Source organism: Eptesicus fuscus, chromosome 6 (assembly GCF_027574615.1).
Source record: "Eptesicus fuscus isolate TK198812 chromosome 6, DD_ASM_mEF_20220401, whole genome shotgun sequence".
Lineage (NCBI taxonomy): Eukaryota > Metazoa > Chordata > Mammalia > Chiroptera > Vespertilionidae > Eptesicus > Eptesicus fuscus.
In genome coordinates, this window is record NC_072478.1 from 59,608 (window position 1) to 81,098 (window position 21,491).

The following is a 21,491-nucleotide window of genomic DNA, read 5'->3' on the forward strand; positions in this document are numbered from 1 at the left end:
GATGTAGTCCCATTTGTTAATTTTCTCTTTAGCTTCCATTGCCCTAGGGGCAGTGTCAGTGAAGAAGTTCTTTTGGCATATGTCTGAGATTTTGTTGCCTGTGGAGTCCTCTAGTATTTTTATGGTTTCCCGTCTTATGTTTAAGTCCTGTATCCATTTTGAGTTTATTTTTGTGTATGGTGTAAGTTGGTGATCTAGTTTCATTTTTTTGCATGTATCTGTCCAGTTTACCCAACACCATTTATTGAAGAGACTGTCTTGACTCCATTGTATGTTCATGCCTCCTTTGTCAAATATTAATTGAGCATAGTGGTTTGGGTCGATATCTGGGTTCTCTATTCTGTTCCATTGATCAATATGTCTGTTCTTGTGCCAGTACCAGGCTGTTTTGAGAACAGTGGCTTTGTAATACAGCTTGAAATCTGGTATTGAGATCCCACCTACTTTATTCTTCTTTCTGAGGATTGCTGAGGCTAGTCGGGGTCTTTTTTTATTCCAGATAGTCAAGGCCTTGTTCTTAATACACCGGATGGCCAAGGCCACTTTGAATGTGGGAATTTTAATCAGAATGTCCAAGGCTAAGATGCCATATGCAGGTGCAAGGACAGCAACCTCACAGTGCATTGCACACATGTACCTTTCTGTAGCCAAAATGTGACTATTGGCAGGAGGCCTCTTTTGTCTGAGTGGTGTAATACCTTCTGACCAGCCAGGGTGCTGGGGGGGAAGCAGCTCAGAGGATGTAGTACTATGTGTGCAGAAAAGGCTGGAGAGGTTGGAAAAGCTGCTGAGGCAGAGAGCTCAGGTGCTGCTCCTGATGGGGGAAATGAGACATTTTCAGGGGCTAGCAATCTGAATCTGTGCCAGTAACCTAATGCGCATTCTTGTTAGCCTAGTCACTGCCCCTTCTTTAATTACCTGGTCCTGTAAGACCTGTTTACCTAAGTACTGCTCCCATTTTACAGAGGCCATAAACCATGAACGATACACAACCCCCAGGCGGAGTAATCAGCACTGGCGCCAGGCCAGGCCTTCAGGTGTGGTCTCACGGCCCCCACCCTAGCACGTGGGGCTTTTTGCAAAGCCCGTGACAGGCCCGGAAGTATGATCCATATTTGAGGGACAAAGAAGCCATAGGGGTATAAAGGGAAAGCTTCCTCCGTATTGGCTTGCTCAGGATTTGGAGAGAAACAGCCTCCCCTTAGTCCTGTACTAGTACATGAGCAACATCTGAAAATGAATGGGTTTTTCTTGTGCCTCTGGTACTCCTGCGTATTTTTTGGTCCCTGGTAAATCCTCTACACTCCTATGTGAGGCAATGAGCCTAGGGGCAGCATGCGGCTGCTCAGACAATAACTGTGGGTGCAGAGACTGTGTGGGAAAGATGTATTCGTTTACTAGTATCAGCTGGTGTGCGGCTGAATGTTTTATGGACTGCTTAAAGAACTGCCTTATCTGATGGCTGTGTGGCCACTGGCTTCTGAAATAAAGACTCCTTCTTATACACCCACAACTTCTCATGGCTTCTAGGATCCGGCATCCAAGAAGGTCCCGCCCTAGGCAGAGGGGCTGGGACCCAACAGTTCGTGCAGCGAGCAGGGTTCAGGAAGGAGTCTGCCCTGGCAGTTGGCTAGTCCTTAGCAGAATTATTGGACTCGGAGCAGCAGTGCTCCGGCTGCTCTGACAGAATGCCTATTGGAGCACGTGTTCATCGAGTGCGCATAGTTGCATTTTTAAAAATTAAGGTTTTTAATTTTGAGATATTTGTGGTGTCACATGCAGTTGTAAAAAATAATAGAGAAATCACCTGTGCCCTTCCCCGTTTCTCACAATGGTGACAGCTTGGGAACTACAGCGCAGTATCACGGATAGGAAATTGACACGGGCTCCCCCGAGATACAGGGTTTCCGTCCTCGCAGGGACCCATCCCCCACTCCTGGCCCTTTTCTATGGTTTCGTCATTTCTGGGGGAAGAGAGTTCCCCATCAGGTCAAGGTCCAACCGAACGTCCACCACCAGGTGTCACGCGCGTCGCAGGGTGCCGGTTGCCCAATCCGGAGCAGGAGGAAATGACGTCATCTAGTTGACGGAAGAGGCAGGGCATCCGTGGCCGCCCGCCCAATCGGGGTCCCGGAGAGGTAGGGGGCGGGGCCTGGCAACCTTCGGCGGCGGGAGCGGCCCGGCGGCGCGACTGAGGCCGAGGCGAGCGCCGCGCCATGCGTGCGGCTCAGCGGCCCGGAGCCCGCAGCCCGGCGCCCCTTCCTCGCGCGGCGGCGGCTGGGCGGCCGCGGGAGTAGCGCCGCCTTTGCCCCGAGTCCCGCGTGGCCCCGGCGCGAATGCGGCTGCGGCCGGGCCTGCAGCGGGCGCGGGGGCGCCGGGCGGCCATGGGGAACTGCTGCTGGGCGCAGTGCTTCGGGCGGCTCCGCCGGGAGGCGGGGCGGCTGCCGCGTGGCGGAGGGTAAGCGGGCATCGCCGCCGCGGGCGGGGGGCTGAGGCGGGTCGCGGAGGCCTGCGGGGCCCCGGGGAGCTGGGCGGGGCGCCTCCCCTCGGTGCGTGCGTCCCCGCGGCGGGGCCTTCAGGGCGGGCGCGGGACCGGGCCGAGGCCGCAGACACGCCCTGCGGGAGGTGTTTCCGCCGCCCGATTCGGCAGGTGACCGGCCGGCGGCGGTCCCGGGTGCGGGAGGACCGGCCCGGGACGTGGGGCGGCCCTGTCCACGGCCTGGCGCGTGGCGGGGTCTCCGCCGTGGTCCGGCCTCTTGGTGCCGACAGGGGCCGCGCAGCCCTTTCCCGTGGGTTTGGAGGGATTGGAGGGAGTGCCGTCCGCACAGGACTGGGACTCCATGATGGTCCATGTGTGTGACTTTGCTTGTATAAGGTACTGAGAAGGTGAGAGCAGGGTCCTTTGAAGTTAGGTTTGTTGTTGAATAAATGTGTCCCCGGAACTCAAACTTGGAAATATGAACCCAGCCACGTTGTGTAGGAAGTAGGTGCTGTCGCTTTCTAGACGAGATCACGAAGCTTTCGGCATCTGTCCCATTTAACCAACGTTATTAGGTAATAAGGTGGCTTAGCATGAACCCATGGAGGCCAAATGGTTTCTAAGTTGGGTCTTTGGACTCTGGAGTTCTGATGACGTAAGCACGCGCCTCCCTCCTGGTCCATCCTGCATCGTGTCCCCTCCCTGTGTCCCTGATGGAAACCCGGGACTTAAAGGCTTGGTGCCCGTTTAGGTTTTGGCGTTCCTGACCCCACAGCCGGTGCTGTTGCAAGGGAAGGCGGCCAGAGTCACCGCTTTTACTTTTGTGAGGTCTCGCCTAAGGACCACATGCGCAAAATCTTCGGCTTGGGTCGTATTTTATTGCATTTTTGTTGCCGGGTGTTAAATTCTAACTGTAGTACCGGGATCTAATTCGGTAAGCAGACATCAGGTACAGGGTGAGGCGCGGTAGGTGTGCAGTTGTGAAAGCTCAAACCAGTTTATTCTTGTGTTGTTATGGTTAACTATAGGCCTAGTGCATGAAATTTGTGCAGAGGGGGGTTGGGGGGGATGGAGGGGTTGTCCCTCAGCTGGGCCTGCACCCTCTCCAATCTGGGAGCGGGGGTAGCTGTCCTACTAAGCCGCAGTCCCACGTCCCTCTCACAATCCAGGACTACTGGCTCCTAACCATTCACCAGCCTGCCTGCCTAATGCCCCCAACTGCCCTCCCCTGTTGGCATGATCTCCCCCAACTGCCCTCCCCTGCTGGCGTGGTCGCCCCCAACTGCCCTCCCCTGCTGGCGTGGTCGCCCCCAACTGCCCTCCCCTGCTGGTGTGGTCTCCCCCAACTGCCCTTCCCTGCTGGCGTGGTCTCCCCCAACTGCCCTCCCCTGCTGGCGTGGTCTCCCCCAACTGCCCTCCCCTGCCAGCCTGATCGCCCCCAACTGCCCTCCCCTGTCCTTCCCTGCTGGCATGGTCGCCCCCAACTGCCCTCCCCTGCCAGCCTGATCTTGCCCTTAACTGCCTCCGCCTCGGCCCCCACCACCATGGCTTTGTCCAGAAGGAAGTCGGACATCTACAGGGGTCCTCAAACTTTTTAAACGGGGCCAGTTCACTGTCCCTCAGACGGTTGGAGGGCTGGACGATAGTTTAAAAAAACTATGAACAAATTCCTATGCACACTGCACAAATCTTATTTTGAAGTAAAAAACAAAACGGCAAAAACACCCGCATGTGGCCCGTGGGCTGTAGTTTGAGGACGCCTGAAGATGGCCGGTTGACCCCGTCTAATTAGCATGTTGCCCTTTTATTAGTATAGATTACTGCATTTTCCATAGGAACCACTGTGAACCTACGTTTGCCCCCCCTGTATTGGACGTTGGACTTTTTCACTCTCAAGTTGATTTTACAAACTGATTTCCTAGGGAATAGCAGTGACATTGCAGACTCTGCTCCCTGAGCCCGGGAGCCGGCAGCGCAGGGAAGGGCGGCTCAGAGAGCACCGGAACCTGTGTCGCTGTCTGTGGACGTGTGTGCAAACTGAGCAGTTGGGTCTGTGCTTTCTGCTTGTGGACAGCACTCCTGTGACAGACTGCCCTGTTGAGGCCAGAAGAGCTGTGGCCGTGGACCTGGAAAGTCAGATGATGCCCCCAGTTGGTGACAGAGAGCATCCTCCCGACAAAGTTGTGGGTTCCATCTGGGTCAGGGCACATACAAGAATCAACTGATGAATGCATAAGTAGAACAACACATGGATGCTTTTCTCTCTGTTTAAAAATCAATAAATAAAAATATATGGTCGCATGATGCTGGTATTGATCTGTTTCTTTAATCCGTAAGTGTAGGTTTGCACAAGTTCCCTTACTTGAGTCTTCTGGTTAACATATTGTTTTACATCAGTTTTAGTATTCTTTTAGCAGCTTCTAGTAAGCATGCAGACAGGTTAGGTTAAATTTACCTCTCATTTTTATTACTATTTTTTTCCACCTGATAGTTTTGATTTTTTTTTTTTTTCAGCACTAGGTCAAGCTAGCTAACATATAAGGGCCAAAACTTAGAGGAGTAATAAAAACTTGATGTGATTTATATTTGTCTAATAGCTCATAGCGCTCTATTCTGTAGATAGGTATTCGGTTGCCATTATCTCTCAATGCATTATCTTGTACTTTGCCACTGGAGGATCTTAATGTATATACTTGTTGACAGAATTAAGGAGTGCGGTTTCTTAAGTGTATCTTGGTCTTTTCACCTTCCCTTGCCTTTGGTACTTAATGTTCCTTGAAGCATTCCTTTCACTCCTCAGGGGCCTGGTTGTTTTCTCTCAGGCTGACTTTCCTGGCCCTCAGTTGAACTTTCCTTCTCAGACCATGGTAGTTAACTCGCCAGTGTTTGCCCTGTGACACTTCAAGTCTCTTGGGTACATTGGTCAATTTTTATTCACTTGGTATTTAAAATACATAGCTATGTCTCTCATTCAGTAACCCAGGGAAGTAAGAACTAGAAGGTTCATGTAGGTGGCAACAGTCTAAAAGCAGAGGGTGGTCAAGGGGTGTGATCAGAGCAGGGAGCCCAAGAATGGCTCCTCTGTTTACAACACATCCAACAGGAACGCGGGGTACTCCCCCGGGGGCAGGACACTCTGACCTTCCTGTGACATGACACCCTACACATGGAAGGAATCAGAGAAAAGATGCTGCACACAGGTTGCAGGGATGAGTGAGAAGGAAGTAAAAGACCTTTACGGTCCTGTCTAATCATTTCCCTCTAAGTCAGGCTCCTCTTGTAGGGTAATGGCTCTTTTAAACCCATGTTTTCTGTCTTTGACATGTTTAGAAAGAAGATTTCTCTCTTCTGGGCATAAAATAAGTTTCTGAACATCTGTTCTTCCTAAATTTGCCTTCATCAGAGAGGGCCTTGTTAAACAGTAAATGTTACTGCTTTATTATTACCTCCTATGTCGAGGCTATACCTACTTGGAAAATCTGTTGATGGGTCATCCCTTGAGATTTGAATGGTTAAACCCCCTTTCAAGTATTGGATACTAATTGTAAAACGGTCTGTACATCATCTTCATTGTAATAATTTTTGCCAAGAATCGGATTGGTAACCTTTCCAATCTTTTGTTCAGACGAAAAGAGTCTTGGAAAGCTTTTGATTTTTAATAGATTTTGGAACAGTTTACTATGGTTCTTCATTTATTTATAATGTCAAACAGAAGGTAGAGGGAAAGACTTTCCTATTTTATTTTAACATAATATATAGGAGAATATGAAGAAAAGGAACAATACTAATGTGTGATTTGTGAGAATTTTTCAGTTATATTTTACTTAAGTCATTTTGGTGTAAAAGAGTATTTACCTGCTATGCAAAGTAACATAGAGCACAAAAGCCTGCATTTTCAGTCTATTCTTGACAAGACTGATTTTATCCTTCCTAAAAGATGATCTTGACGCCTGCCTGGATAATATGGAGGCACGAATTGCATTCGCATCACATTCCTTTCAGCTCTTGCAGATGCCTTTATAGCCACATCATTCCCAGTTTGAGAGGCTGCCTTCCTGCCTTTCTGACATCCTCCACGTGTGGGAGTCCGTGTTCACATGTCACAGTAGTAGAGCAGACACAGAAACTTAGTCTGTTTCATTTAGAGATATCTCTCCGGGACACAAGGGTTATGCATAAAGAAATGCCCATAGGTGACTTTAGGGAACTTTAGGCTGTTAAGAAAGATGGAAGATACACTTTAATTTTTTTAAAAAAGATCTTTATTGTTGAGAGTATTATAGATGTCCCCCTTTTCTTCCTTTATCGCCCCCCTCCTCCCGGTTCAAGCCTTCACCACCCTACTATCTGTGTCTTTAGGTAAGATCTTTGGTTAATCTCTTCCTGCCCCACTCCCAAGTTGTGAGAGTCCCAAGTTGTGAGAGTCATCTGTCTGTTCCATGCTTTCATGCCTCTGATTCTATTTTATTCAACAGCTTATTTTGTTCATTAGATTTCTTGTTTGTTTATTTGGATTTTTAGATTCAGTGGTTGATAAATATGTATTCGTTGACATTTTATTGTTCATATTTTTCCTCTTTTTCTTGTTCTTCTTCTTACTCTTCGTAAATAATACCCTTCAACATTTCATGTAATACTGTTTTGGTAGTGATGAACTCCTTTAGCTTTTTCTTGTTTGTGAAGCTCTTTATCTAACCCTCAATTCTAAATGAGAGCTTTTCTGGATAGAGTAATCTTGGTTGTAGGTCCTTGCCATTCATCACTTTGAATATTTCTTGCCACTCCCTTCTGGCCTGCAAAGTTGCTGTTGAGAAATCAGCTGACAGTCATATGGGCACTTCCTTGTAGGTAGCTAACTGTTTTTCTCTTGCTGCTTTTAAGATTTTCCCTTTGTCTTTAACTTTTGTCATGTTAATTATGATGTGTCTTGGTGTGGCCTCATTGGGTTCATCTTGTTTGGGACTCTTCAAATAGGTTTTTAATATCTTGCTCTCCTCCTTCTGGAATCCCTATAACATGATTGTTGGTACACTTGAAGTTGTCCCAGAGACTCCTTACACAATTTTCATGGTTTTGGATTCTTTTTTCTTTTTGCTCTTCTGCTTGGGTGTTTATTGTTTCCTCATATTCCAAATTGTTGATTTGATTCTCAGTGTCCTCTACTCTATTGTACAATCCATGTAAATTATTCTTTATTTCAGTAAGTGTATGCTTAATTTCTGACTGGTCCTTTTTCATATCTTTGAAATTCTCACTAAGATCCTTGAAAGTCTCATGAAGATCCTTGAGTAACACTATAACCATGGTTTTTGAACTCTGTATTTAGTAGTTTACTTGCTTCCATTTCTTTCATTTTGACATTTGGCTGCTTTCCTGTATTTGTTCCTATGTTTTAGGTAGAGCTGCTATGTCTCCTGGAATTGGTAGAGTGGACTTGTGTAGTGGGTGTCCTGTAGGGTCCTGTGGCTCAGCCTCTCCAGTCACCGGAGCTGGGCACTCTAGGTGCCCCCGTTTGTGGGCTGTGTGCACAGTCTTGTTGTTGAGCTTTGATTGCTGTTGATGTCACTGGGAGGAGTTGACCTCTAGGCCAGTTGGCTGTGAAGACCAGCTACACTACTACAGTGGGAGAGCTTCTGTGCAGGAGATACCCATGTGGAGCAGGATTCACTTCAGTGGAGCTTTGGTGCTCACTGAGTCTGCTCCTTAGTGTGTCCCTTGTGGATGTGTAGAGTTGTAATCTGTTATGGTCTGAAGCTGTCCACTGGGTACACTGGCTCTAGGGCCTTCCAGCAGGAGCTACAGAGAGATCTGCAGATGGCTGCAACTTACATTGGTCTTGGAAGTGCCCTGGTGAGGCCCAACTGTGAAGCAAGGCAGGATGGTACTAGTGCTGAGTCTTGGGCCTTTTATTGATAAGTTTGGGGCATGCTGTCACCAGCTGCTGCTTGTTTGAGAGATTTTAGCAAGTCTGAACCCTGAGTCGGGACAGGCCATTCAGATGAAAAAACTGGTGCAAACAGCTTGGGTAGGGCTGCAAATTGGGTGGGGTGGGATCTCAGGGAATCACCAGGGCAGAGCAAATCGTTTGAGCCAGGTTGATGGAGACTAAGAAATGGCCCCTGTCAGTCAGCTCTGTGACCTGGGATGTCCCAGCACAGGACAGTGACTGCTGTGAGCATCTCTGTCTTGGAGAAAGCTGCCCCCCAGTTCCTGCCCTGACGCCAGAAAATCCAATTCCTCCTCGTATGTCTGGGTCCCCCAAAGCCGCCGGGTGATGGGAGTCCAAGTAAGTCCACGTACTAACCCTTTAAATGGAACTGCCTGTGTCTCCAGCAGTCTCCATGTCACTCAGCCACAGTCCCCGCTGGTTTTTACAGCCTGAAATTATGGGGACTTCTCTTTCCAGCTCTGGAACCCTAGGCTAGGGGTCAGGTTCTGAGACTCTTGCTCCTCACAGATGGCCTCCACAGAGACTATCTCCCTCCAGTTATAAAAATGGCACATGTGGGTGTCAGACCAGCCGTTCCTCCCCTCTGTCCCTCCTACCAGTCTCAGTGTGCTTTCTTCGTTACTTCTCTAGTTGAACGACTTCTATTCAGCCAGATTTCAGGTGATTCTGAATGATGGTGGTTCTGTATTTTAGTTGTAATTTTGATGTGGCTGAGGGATACTAGCATTTACCTACGCTGCCATCTTGGTTCTCTCCACTTTTATTTTTTAAGTCATTGTTTGTGCAATGTGTTTGTTTCATCAGCTCAGCTCCCCTGATAATTAGTGTACCTGAATATACGTGCAGTGTTGCTTTCCTCACCCAGTAGGAGCCCTCGGGCAAAAGAGATAGTGACTGAAGCTCTGCAGGCGACACCATCTGATGGTCAAAGGAGCAACGATTCGAAACGACTTCTGAAAGTGAAGGACGGACGTGGCCAAGCAGGACTGCGTCTGACCAACAGGAAGACCGGAGTCACGACTGCAGGAGACATGCACAGCTTCAGCGTAGGTGATGAAGACACGAGGCTCTCGCGGACCTTGGCCCAGTCCTCAGGTCACGTGCAGGCAGCAGCCGGCAAGTCCGGAGGCGGCTGAGGCTGGAAAGGCCATCGCGGGAGAATCGGGAAAGGTCACCAGGAGCCCAGACGGGCATCAGAGACCAAGGCCAAGACCAAGGTGGGAAGGTCAGACAGTGGAGAGGCTGATGGGAAAAGCTGGTTCGTTTTAACCTGGTGCTGGAGGAGGGCTCTGCGGAGGCCCTGGACCACGAGAAAGATGAACAAGTGGGTCTTAGAGCAAATTAAGCCTGAGCACGGCTGGAGCAGGTGACACACGGACGCTGTCCTACTTCAGACACCTCGTGAGAAGGCAGGGTCTTTGGAAAAGACAACGATGCTGGGAACAGAGGCAGCAGGAGAAGAGGAGCCCAAACAGGAGGTGGAGGGACTCACGGGGGAGCCACAGGCTGAGCCTCCGGGCTGTGCAGGGCCGTGAAGGATGGACATTGGACGGCACCATTCCAGGGCCCCTGGGAGTCCAACTCAGTGGTGCATCGCACGGGTTGGGGGAGAGAAGGGCGGGGGGTTGGGGTGGATGGAGAGTGCTCTCCTGCATCAGTTTTGGCAGCTGTAACAGAAACCACATTAAGTGAAAGTCATAATTTCCTGGTCCCTCCCTTAGGAAAGGACTTGAGTGGCTTGCCCTGTACTTATACTAAGTGGTTACAGTGTGGCTGTGTCTGGGGGGCAGATATAACAAAGATGTTTGTTTTACTAATAGAAGAGAATGATTCCTTTTTTTAAATGTCAGCTTCATTGAGTGATAATTGAGAAAATTGTAAGATATTTAAAGTGGAGAACCAAGATGGCGGCATAGGTGAACACCTGTACTTGCTGCCTCTCACAACCACATCAAAACTACAACTAAAAGACAAAACAACTATCATCCAGAACTGCAGGAAAGCTGGCTGACTGGAAGTTCTACAACTAAAAGGAAAGAAAAAAGCACATTGAGACTGGTAGGAGGTGCAGAGGTGCGCACAGAACTGCCTGGCAACCAGTGCACTGTTGTTTTTATTGTTGTTGTTGTTTTTCAATCAGGAGGGAGATACAAGCTCCTGATTGCTCTGAACTCCAGTTCCAGGCGAGACTCTGGGAACCCAGACTCATACAGGGAGAAACTGGACCGTCTGGCATCGGGCCAGAACACCAGGGCAGCTTTCTCTCAGAGGTGCTCGCAGTGGTCATTGTTCCTGCGTGGGGACACAGAGACGCGGGGACCTCTCTGGTGCAGAGCTGACTGGCAGCCATTGCTCTTTGCTCTGCTCTGGTGATTCCCTGAGACCCAGCCCCACCAAATTTACAACCCCACCCAAGCTGTGCGCAGCAGCTTTTGCATATGAATGGCCTGTCCTTTCTCAGTCTAAAACCTGTCAAACTGCAGCTGGGTCAGAGAGCCTCAAAGCTTCCAAAAGAAGGCCCAAGACCTGGCAGCATCAGCCTGCCTAGCTTCACAGCTGGGCCTCATCTGGCACTTTCAAACCCCATACAAAGAGGAAGAATCTGCAGATCTCTCTGTAGCTCCTGCTGGGTGGCCTCAGGCAGTGGCTGACTTTGCACCTCCTTGGAGATCCAAGAGCCAATGTACCCAGTGGTCAGTATGAGACCACACCAGATTACAACTCTTCACATACATAAGCAACACACTCAAGGGGCAGACTCAGTGAGCACCAAAGCCCTACTGAAGCAAGTACTGCCCCATAAGGGTGTCTCCTGCACAGCAGTTTTTCCATTGTAGACACAGCTGATCCTCACAGCCAATTGGCCTGGCGGTCAACTCCTCCCAGTGATACCAACAGCAATCAAGGCTTAATTACAAAAAGACTGTGCACACAGCCCACAAAGATGTGCACCAAGAGTGTCCACCTCAGGTGATTGGGGAGGGTGAGCCATTGGGTCCTATAGGACGCCTAGCCCACAAGGCCACTCTTATCAACACAGGAAAGCAGCCAAAATGCAGAGACAAAGAAACATGTCACAAATGAAAGAAATGGAGGAAAGCAAACTACTGGATATAGAGTTCAAAACCAGTTATAAGGTTACTTAAGAATCTTCTAGCCCTGACTGGTTTGGCTCAGTGGATAGAGCGTTTGCCTGTGGACTGAAGGGTCCCCGATTCGATTCCGGTCAAGGGCATGTACCTTGGTTGCAGGCACATCCCCAGTAGGGAGTGTGCAAGAGGCAGCTGATCGATATTTCTCTCTCATTGATGTTTCTAACTCTATCCCTGTCCCTTCCTCTCTGTAAAAAAATCAATAAAATATATTTTAAAAAAAAAAGAGGAGGCATAGGGCGGACACCTGATTGTTGCCTACCACAACAGTTTTGAAACTACAATGGGAAAACAGAGCAGACACCATCCAGAACCACCGGAGGGCTGGCTGAGCAGATGCTCTACAACTAGAATAAAAGAGGGGTAGGCGGGATGATGCTGATGCCGGTGAGCCAAAGTCCACACTTTAAGAACTACAGCTCAGGCGACACAATGGCGGCCTGGAACGTGCTCGGCGCAGTTCCCCCGGCGGTCTCCGGCTGAGGGGACAGCTCCACTCGCTGCCGAGCACGGACAGACGAGCCCCTGGGAGACATGGGGTGGGAGACTGCACTTGCTGATCTCCGAGTCCTTCAAGAATCTCAACGCCCCGGAAGTGGCCAGGTGCACACGCTCGGCGACCGGCCACCGCTGCAGACCCAAGCGCCGACGCAGCGACCCCGGACCAGCCCGCCGCCGCGCACCGGGCACACCGGAGCTTCGCCGAGCCCGCCGCCCAACGAGTTCTGCGGCAGCCGCCCTGGAGCTCTGGGAAAATGGCCGAAGGAATTGCTGAGAGGGAATTGACCAACAGGAATTGGGATCAAGAAGATGAAGCCCCGCTGGGTCCCGGGTCCGGTGAGGCTGAGACCTGGGTCAGGGTGAGGCTGGGTCCTGGGTCCGGGCGAGGCCACATGCCCCTGGATCCGGGTAAGGCCGCACGACCCTGGGTCCGGGTAAGGCCGCACGCCCCTGGGTCCGGGTGAGGCCGGTTCCCGGGTCCGGGTGAGGCCGTGTGCCCCTGGGTCCAGGTGAGGCCACACCCCTGGGTCTGGAGGAGGCCACGCGCCCCTGGGTCCGGATGAAGCTGGATCCTGGGTCCGGGTGAGGCCATGCGCCCCTGGATCCAGGTGAGGCCATGCGACCCTGGGTCTGGGAGAGGCCATGCATCCCTGGGTCCGGGTGAGGCCACGCGTCCCTGGGTCCGGGTGAAGCTAGATCCCGGGTCCGGGTGAGGCCGTGTGCCCCTGGGTCCAGGTGAGGCTGGGTCCTGGGCCCGGGTGAGGCCGCGCGCCCCTGGGTCCGGGTGAAGCTGGATCCCGGGTCCGGGTGAGGCTGTGTGCCCCTGGATCCGGGTGAGGCCACGCGCCCCTGGGTCTGGGTGAGGCCCCGCGCCCCTGGGTCTGGGTGAGGCTGGATCCCGGGTCCGGGTGAGGCCGTGTGCCCCTGGATCTGGGTGAGGCTGGGTCCCGGGTCCGGGTGAGGCCACGCGCCCCTGGGTCTGGGAGAGGCCCCACGCCCCTGGGTCCGGGTGAAGCTGGGTCCCAGGTCCGGGTGAGGCTGTGTGCCCCTCGATCCGGGTGTGGCCGGGTCCCGGGCCCGGGTGAGGCCACGCGCCCCTGGGTCTGGGAGAGGCCACGCGCCCCTGGGTCCTGGTGAGGCTGAATCCCGAGTCCGGGTGAGGCTGTGTGCCCCTGGATCTGGGAGAGGCCACGCATCCCCGGGTCCGGGTGAGGCCATGTGTCCCTGGATCCGGGTGAGGCCTCGTGCACCTAGGTCCGGGTGAGGCCACGCGCCCCTGGGTCTGGGAGAGGCCACGCGCCCCCGGGTCCAGGTGAGGCCATGTGTCCCTGGATCCGGGTGAGGCTGGGTCCTGGGTCCGGGTGAGGCCACGCGCCCCTGGGTCTGGGAGAGGCCACACGCCCCTGGGTCCAGGTGAGGCCATGTGTCCCCGGATCCGGGTGAGGCCTCGTGCACCTAGGCCCGGGTGAGGCCACGCGCCCCTGGGTCTGTGGGAGGCCACGCACCCCTGGGTCCGGGTGAGGCCATGTGTCCCTGGATCCGGGTGAGGCTGGGTCCCGGGTCCGGGTGAGGCCACACGCCCCTGGGTCTGGGAGAGGCCACTTGCCCCTGGGTCCGGGTGAGGCCATGTGTCCCTGGATCCGGGTGAGGCCTCGCGCACCTAGGTCCGGGTGAGGCCACGTGCCCCTGAGTCCGGGTGAAGCCGTGCCCCTGGGTCAGGCCGAGACCAAACCAGAGGGAGTTGGACCTACGTTACCACCATTTGTCCACCATCCAGAGCTGAGGGGTCAGTGCTGACATGTACACATAAGGAACTGGTGGACATTGAAATTGGGTCTCTAAAGAACTGTTGGTCCGGAAAGAAACTCACTACAGACTGATTCATTTGCCTGTCAGCATAACTATTATTGCTCATCTCACATTCAGTTCTTATAAGTATATCTCTAGGGACACATGATCTCGCTTATCTAGGGGAAATGATGAACAACATAGACTGATGAACAAGAACAGACCCAGAAACAAGGAGGCATCGATCGGACTAGTGGGCCTCAGAGGGAGGATAGGGAAGGTTGGGGGGAGGGGGGAGAGATCAACCAAAGGACTTGTGTGCATGCATATGAGCCTATCCAATGGTTAAGTTCAACAGGGGGTTGGGGCATCCGTGGGGAGGGGTGTGGGATGGTAATGGGGGGAAGAGGACAAATATGTGACACCTTAATAATAAAGAAATTTAAAAAATAATAATAATTTAAAAAATTAAATTAAAAATAAAAAGAAATTAAGCATACACTGACTGAAATAAAGAATAATATTCAGAGATTCAACAGTAGACTAGAGCAGTGTTCGGCAAACTCATTAGTCAACAGAGCCAAATATCAACAGTACAACGATTGAAATTTCTTTTGAGAGCCAAAATATTTTAAACTTAAACTTCTTCAAAATAGACTCGCCCAGGCCGTGGTATTTTGTTGAAGAGCCACACTCAAGGGGCCAAAGAGTTGCATGTGCCTCTCGAGCCGCAGTTTGCCGACCACTGGACTAGAGGATCCCAAGAATCAAGTCAAAGATTTGAAATAAAAGGAAGCAAAAAACACCCAACCGGAAAAGCAAAAAGAAAAAAGAATCCAAAAATATGAAGATAATGTAAGGAGCCTCTGGGACAACTTCAAGCGTACCAACATCCAAATTATGAGGGTGCCAGAAGAAGAGACATAGCAAGATATTGAAAACCTATTTGATGAAATAATTACAGAAAACTTCCCCCACCTGGTGAAAGAAATAGACTTACAAGTCCAGGAAGCGCAGAAAACCCTGAACAAGAGGAATCCAAAGAGGACCACACCAAGACACATCATAATTAAAATGCCAAGGGCAAAATATAAAGAATCTTAAAAGCAGCAAGAGAAAAACAGTTACCATAGGATTGTCAGCTGATTTCTCAACAGAAACTATGCAGGCTATAAGGGAGTGGCAAGAAATACTCAAAGTGATGAACAGCAAGAACCTACAACCCAGCAAAGCTATCATTTAGAATTCAAGGTCAGATAAAGAGCTTCACAGATTAAAAAAAAAAAAAAAAAAAAGCTAAAGGGATTCATCACCACCAAACCAGTGTTATATGAAATGTTGAAGGGTATTCTTTAAGAAGAGGAAGAAGAAAAAGGTAAAGATAAAAAATTATGAACAAAAAGTGACAACAAATACATATCAACAAGTGAATCTAAAAATCAAATGAATAAAAAATCTGATGAACAGAATAAACTGGTGAATATAATAGAATCAGGGGCATAGAAAGGGAGCTGACTGACAGTACTCAGGGGGAACGGAGTGAGGGGGTGTGGGAAGAGATTAGACAAAAATCTTACGCCTCTGGATGAGGATAGTGGGGGGTGAGGGCATGGGGTCGGGGGGGGGGCGTGGAACCCGGTGGAGGGGAGCTATGCGGGGGTAAGAGGAACATCTGTAGTAATATGAACATCTGTAATAACCTAAAGATTAAAAAATATGTAAAGTGTACATCATGGTGATGATACATGTATACACTGTGAAGAGAAAGGTTAAAATTAAAGTCATTATTTGGCCCTAGTTAGAAAAATTAACTCATAACTTGAGTTTTAAAATCTGGACTATTTATATTCTTAGGTAAATTTGGTAGTTCATTTTTATAAATATAAGGTACTATATGTTAAAGAATCTAAAGTTGCTCTTGAGAAAATGTTTTTACCCCATCATATTAATTCAGTTTTAGGATTAAATTTGATTTTAAAGTTGTTTTTCTTTCTTCCCAGATCCAAATATTTTAGAACATGCTCAAGAGGTGAGCATTTAACGATAGAGGTAAGTAGAGTGAGTAATTTGATTGGATGCAGTGCTTTCAGGAGGGGCTTTTCTTTTAATTAAGGAGGAAAGATCAGGACCTAAATTTAATGTGGACTGTATATTTAAGTGTTATTGATGCTGGTGAAGAGGAAAGAATTGCTTGGGGGAAGGGGCACGCAGGGAAGTGTGGACAACAGACCCATTTCTACTCAGAAAGCAGTTATTTTCCCCCCACGGCACAAGGCCTGGCGCCCTCTGTCAGTCAGGCAGTGGCTGCCAGCAGGTGCCGGCCTGCCCCTGGATTAGAGCGCGTTCATTTTCAGCAACTCCACCGTAGAATCCCTGAGTCACTTTGTCTTTGTATGTAAAACATAATAACAATAGTGGAATCTACCGTGGACTCTGCCCTCCTGTATACCAGCTACTCCACCGCGTAGTTGAGTGTCATTGCTCATAACTGTTAGTACTGTCATAGTTAACATGTGTCCGTCATCCCATTTCATGGTTGGGAATTGGAGGCTTAGGCAGGTGAAGACAGTGGCAGAATTTAAATTCCAGTCCGAACTGCCTAGCTCCAAAGCTTTGAGCGCTGTACTTGACAGTCTTCTAGTCCTGAATTTTCTGAACCTTTCATGGTTTTCTTTTTTATTATTATTAATATATTTTTATGGATTTCAGAGAGGAAGGTAGAGGGAGAGAGAGAAAGAAGCATCCGTGATGAGACAGAATCATTGATGGTCTCCTCCTGCACACCCCATAGTGGGGATCAAGCCCGCAACCCAGGCATGTGCCCTGACTGGGAATCTAACTGTGACCCTCTGGTTCATAAGTTGATGTTCAACCACTGAGCCATGCTGGCTGGGCCTTTCATTGTTTTCTTGATCTTTAGCAAGAAAACCTTTATTCTTTTAAGTGGTTATCAATTATTTATACTTAAAATACAATTATTTTAATAGTAATGACTTTCATTAGGTAATTTGACATGGCCATTCCTATCTCTAGAAAGAGTATTGGGAGCTATGACTCCCATCTAGTAAATCTTCAGCAAATACTTACTTGAATGAATAGATGAATAAATATAAACATTATAAGAGAAATTCTTGTTTGAGTATCTTTTCAGTCCCTGTTTTTTGAGTAATTTTCTTTCTAATAACATTAAGTTAATCTGAATTCAAGTGGAAATTCTAGCTGTGTGGGTTTAAAACATCCGTATGAAATGTTCAATTCAGATGAAAGTTTTGCTTATCAGTTTCTCATTTATGTAGAAACTTGCTGTGAGTCTCCTTTTTGTTTTTTATGTAAACTCATAAATGAAAAAGATAGCTTATCATGGCTATCTTGTAGGACTGTTAAGTATATATCCAATGAACTGATGTGTAAAAAGAAATTAAATATCTTATATTACTTTTTAGGTGAAAATGTGACATTATTTGTGGGATATGTACCTTAGACAGATATCTCTCCTAACATTTGCTTTCTTGTTCTTCCAGTTTGAGAATCTAGTAGAAAGTGATGAAGTAAGTATTTCCATAATAATGCAAAGTCCATATCAATCTCATTGGTCATCTAATTAGTTCTAACAATTCAGGTTTTTTTCCTCATTTTAATGTAAATTTTAAAAATATGTTTTTATTGATTTTAGAGAAAGAGGAAGGGAAGGGCAGAGAGGAACATGATGAGAGAGCAACCATCAGTTAGCTGTCTCCTGAACGCCCCCTACTGGGGATCGAGCCCACAACCTGGCTTGTGCCTTGACTGGGAATCAAACCAGTGACCTCTTTGTTCAACCACTGAGCCACACCTGTTTGGCAATTAATTCATTTTTAAATAGCATTTACATCATTTACTTTTAGGATTTTTATTTTTTTTATTTTTACTGTTCTTTATTTTTGTCTTTCACTAATTTATATTAGCAAATAATTCAGAATTTCCTACTATAGAACATATGTAATACTATATGTAATTTAATTTTTATATAGTTATGCATATTATAATATCAGCTATATAACACGGGTTTTAAAAGCATTCTTTAGAACTCAAGGAACTTTAAAAAGGGATATTTCCAGCCTCTTGCCATAAGGTAGATAAAATTCCTCACAATCCAGAGTAGATGCATTCTTTAACCATAGTTTTCATGAATTTCTGAGGGTGGAATTTACACATGTTCGTTCTACAATCAGTTTCTGACTTTTGCTATTATCTTTTCTATCAGTTACTTTTGGTTGATTTTTTGCTTTTCATCTCATCTAAAACTTAAGTCACTTTTAAGGTGCAGTCCAAGTACAAAACATTACCCTATTTTTTAAGTACATTTTAGGGCTAGTGAGACGGGGTGTCGGTGTCCAGTGTGCTGGTGCATGAGAAGAGCTTTAATTTGCTGCTGTTCATCCTCCCGAAACCAGTTGTGTGAGTTTGTGCCCATTACTTGCCCTCGCATGGCCCCGCCTCACGCCTCTGAAATGAGTGAGGCTGGAAGAGCCTGCAGGCTCCGCCCCGCTGTCCGTTCTGTTTTCTAAGAAAAGAGGAAAATGTGTCGAACCACATTCATGTCATTTCTCAGCCCAGCCTTTCCCAGCGTGTGCGGAGGCCAGTCTCGGAGCGCATCAGCATGCGCTGGTGAGGGTCCTGAGGAGAGCTGTTGTGAAAGAGATCACTGAAGTCTGTTCACCTCGGCATTTCCCAGAGCAATCTGGTCTGAGTCCTTTTATAAATAGCAATACATACTAATGTCATAGGATAGAACACGTTTAGGAAGCTTACCTTCTGTTTTCCCAGGAAAATTTCTCCCTGATATTTGAATGTTTCATAGAACCTAGTTTCTTTTCCTTGTCAAAGGTCACTTTCATCTCCATGTTCGTTTGTTTTTAACACCGTGAAGGCCAACATCTAACCTGATATTTTTAAAGTTCTGACAAATGTTAAATGTATGAGTTCCTTCAACCTTCAGTATAGTTTTAAAATCGGCATCATACTGATTTTAAAATGTTTCTCAGAGAGAGGAGTGGGGGAGATATCTGTTGTTCACTTCTTGATGCATCCATTGGGTGATTGTTCTTTGTGCCCTGACCAGGGATTGAGCCTGCAGCCTTGGTGCATCAGGACCCAATGACAGTAGCCACTGAGCCACCGGCAGGGCCGCACTGGGCTTCAAAGGCATCTGTGGTCCCGTTGGTGCTGAAGTGCTTGTGTTTGGCTGCTTTTGTTTTCGCTGACAGCCTTTTCTCGCATCAGTTTATGATGGGTTTGGTTGAACTGTTTTGCGGTGCTATTTCCTAAATTCGTTTGGAACATGTAGAATTTTATTTCTGCTCTTCCTTAGCCATATGTTGTAACTCTCAGAATTGAATAGTTTAAGTATGTAAGATGGACACATGAGCCCAAATCAGTCTTGAAATTAGTTAGGGTTTCCTTTGGAGGGGAAAAGAAAAAGCTATAGCTAATTTCAGATCCTGTGGAAGAAAATGAAGACAGTGATTCTCATTCTGTGAGAAAGCTGAACTTGCAGGAACCAGAACACCCCTCCTCGGGGATGTAACAGAATTAGGTGCTGAGGGTTCTCCCACATTTTCATCTGTTAATTAGTGTGTAACCTTGTTTTATGTCTCTGCGTGACACCTTATTTTAATACTAGAGGCCCGGTGCACAAAATTCATACATGGTGGGTGAGGGAGTATCCCTCAGCCCAGCCTGCACCCTCTCCAATCTGGGACATCCCTCTCACAATCCAGGACTGCTGGCTCCCAACTGCTCGCCTGCCTGCCTTCCTGATTGCCCCTAACCGCTTCTGCCTGCCAGCCTGATCACCCCCTAACCACTCCCCTGCCAGCCTGATTGATGGCTAACTGCTCCCCTGCCAGCCTGGTCACCCCTAACTGCCCTCCCCTGCAGACCTGGTCACCCCTAACTGCCCTCCTCTGCAGGCCTGGTCCCCCCCCCCCAACTGCTCTCCCCTGCAGGCCTGGGTCCCCCCCAACTGCCCTTCCCTGCAGGCCTGGTCACCCCTAACTTCCCTACTCTGCCAGCCTGGTCACCCCTAACTGCCCTCTCCTGCAGGCTTGATTGCCACCAATTGCCCTCCCTTGCAGGCCTGGTCCCTCCCAACTGCCCTCCCCTGCTGGCCATCTTATGGTGGCCATCTTGTGTGTTGGAGTGATGGTCAATTTGCATATTACTCTTTTATTAGATAGGATACACTGAGTGGCCAGATTATTATGATCTCTGAACACATAATAATCTGGCCACTCAGTGTATATACGTGTGTGTGTGTGTGTGTGTGTGTGTGTGTGTGTGTGTGTATTAATATATATTAGAGGCCTGGTGCATGAATTCGTGCATGGGTGGGGTGAACACCATGGCGTGAAATAGCTGTAAAAGGAACACAGCTGAGAGCTGAAACCAGAGGGCAAACCCTGTGTACTCTGCCAAACCCCCCCCCCCCCCCCCCCCGATGTGCACACGGGCGCCCGTGGTGGCTGCTCTGCATGCGCCTGGGAGTCCCTACAGATGCAGGTGAGCTGGTTGAGAGGCTTCTGATGATTTGACCTGGGAGGTGAGCTTACACCCAGAGTCCGTGAGGGATGAAGGCATGGAGAGCATGTCTGGTCCAAGCCTGACCAGACAGTCATGGGTGTAGAGTAAATATTTGTTAGAAAATTTTTAAGAAATGTCCAGCAATTTGTTGTTATATAATTAAGCTAGGTTATTAAACTGAATTTTTGCCTTTGCAAAATAGTAAAATTTTAAAGCTCTTAAATAATTAAACCTGTTCACTATGATAAAAAAGGTAAGTGGAATATTTTGATTAAGTGAAGTTTTTATTGGCTTGTCTGAAATAGAATGAAGCTGATGAAGCATTTTAATTGTCTGATTCCTTTTCTGTACAGGGGGAGAGCCCAGGAAGCAGGCACAGGTGAGGCGGGTTTTCTCGGGAACTTGGGTTTGTGCTGCAGCAGCTCTGAGGGCCGGCTGTCATCTGTGTGCTCGGAACTGCTTCCCTCAGACCTGGCTTTTCTCCTGCCAGATTCAGGCAAATGACGCCCGTCGCGAAGGATGGCCGTGGGCATTCATGTAATGCATATAAGTGCTAGGTGCTTTCCTGTTGAACCTAAGTTGTTACGTGTTTGTTTTTTAAAAACCATTTACATTTTCTCTAATTTCTTAAACTGTATCCTTTTACTTATGATGTTCTAAAGCATCTTTTACTAATTACAGTTTTAAAAATATAATTTATTTAAAATTACTTAAGCTTAGTACTTGAAAAGAGCCATCTGTCTTTAACTTGAATTCGAGAGTTCCTAACATCAAGAGAATACTTAAATGTTTCATATTTGAATGCGTATCCCTTTACCTTGTGTAGTTTGCTAACGCTATTAAGCACTGTCCTGTGGCCGGCCCCTGTGCGAGGCGCCAGAGGGAAGAGGCAGCTTCAGCAGGAAGGAGGCAGGGAGGGCTGTAGAGCCTTCGAGGAGGCCCAGAGGGAAGGCCCTTTGTCCCCCAGGGGAAGGGAGGCGAGCTTGGGAGGCGTCTGCAGGAGGCACACCTGGGCTCCTCCGGAAGGGTGACTAGTGGTGGCTGTCCCAAGGGGGGCCTT

At 48.5% G+C, this 21,491-nt stretch overlaps 1 protein-coding gene and 1 non-coding gene across 6 annotated transcripts in view; both read left to right on the plus strand.

The window, feature by feature from the left end:
• The first annotated feature begins 2,262 nt into the window (after positions 1-2,262).
• Positions 2,263-21,491, plus strand: part of AP1AR (adaptor related protein complex 1 associated regulatory protein) — a 36,813-nt gene continuing 17,584 nt past the window's right edge. For all 5 annotated transcript variants that reach the window (XM_054717066.1, XM_054717062.1, XM_054717063.1 and 2 more), the window contains exons 1-4: positions 2,263-2,458; positions 15,871-15,919; positions 17,392-17,418; positions 20,785-20,810. In XM_054717066.1, the coding sequence (XP_054573041.1) occupies positions 2,337-2,458; positions 15,871-15,919; positions 17,392-17,418; positions 20,785-20,810 (224 nt within the window). In that variant the 5' untranslated portion in view covers positions 2,263-2,336. The remainder of the gene's footprint in view (positions 2,459-15,870; positions 15,920-17,391; positions 17,419-20,784; positions 20,811-21,491) is intronic.
• On the plus strand, positions 5,523-5,647 carry LOC114227585 (small nucleolar RNA SNORA11). Its single transcript, XR_003613640.2, has one exon. It is a non-coding gene; the product is annotated as a small nucleolar RNA SNORA11 (small nucleolar RNA).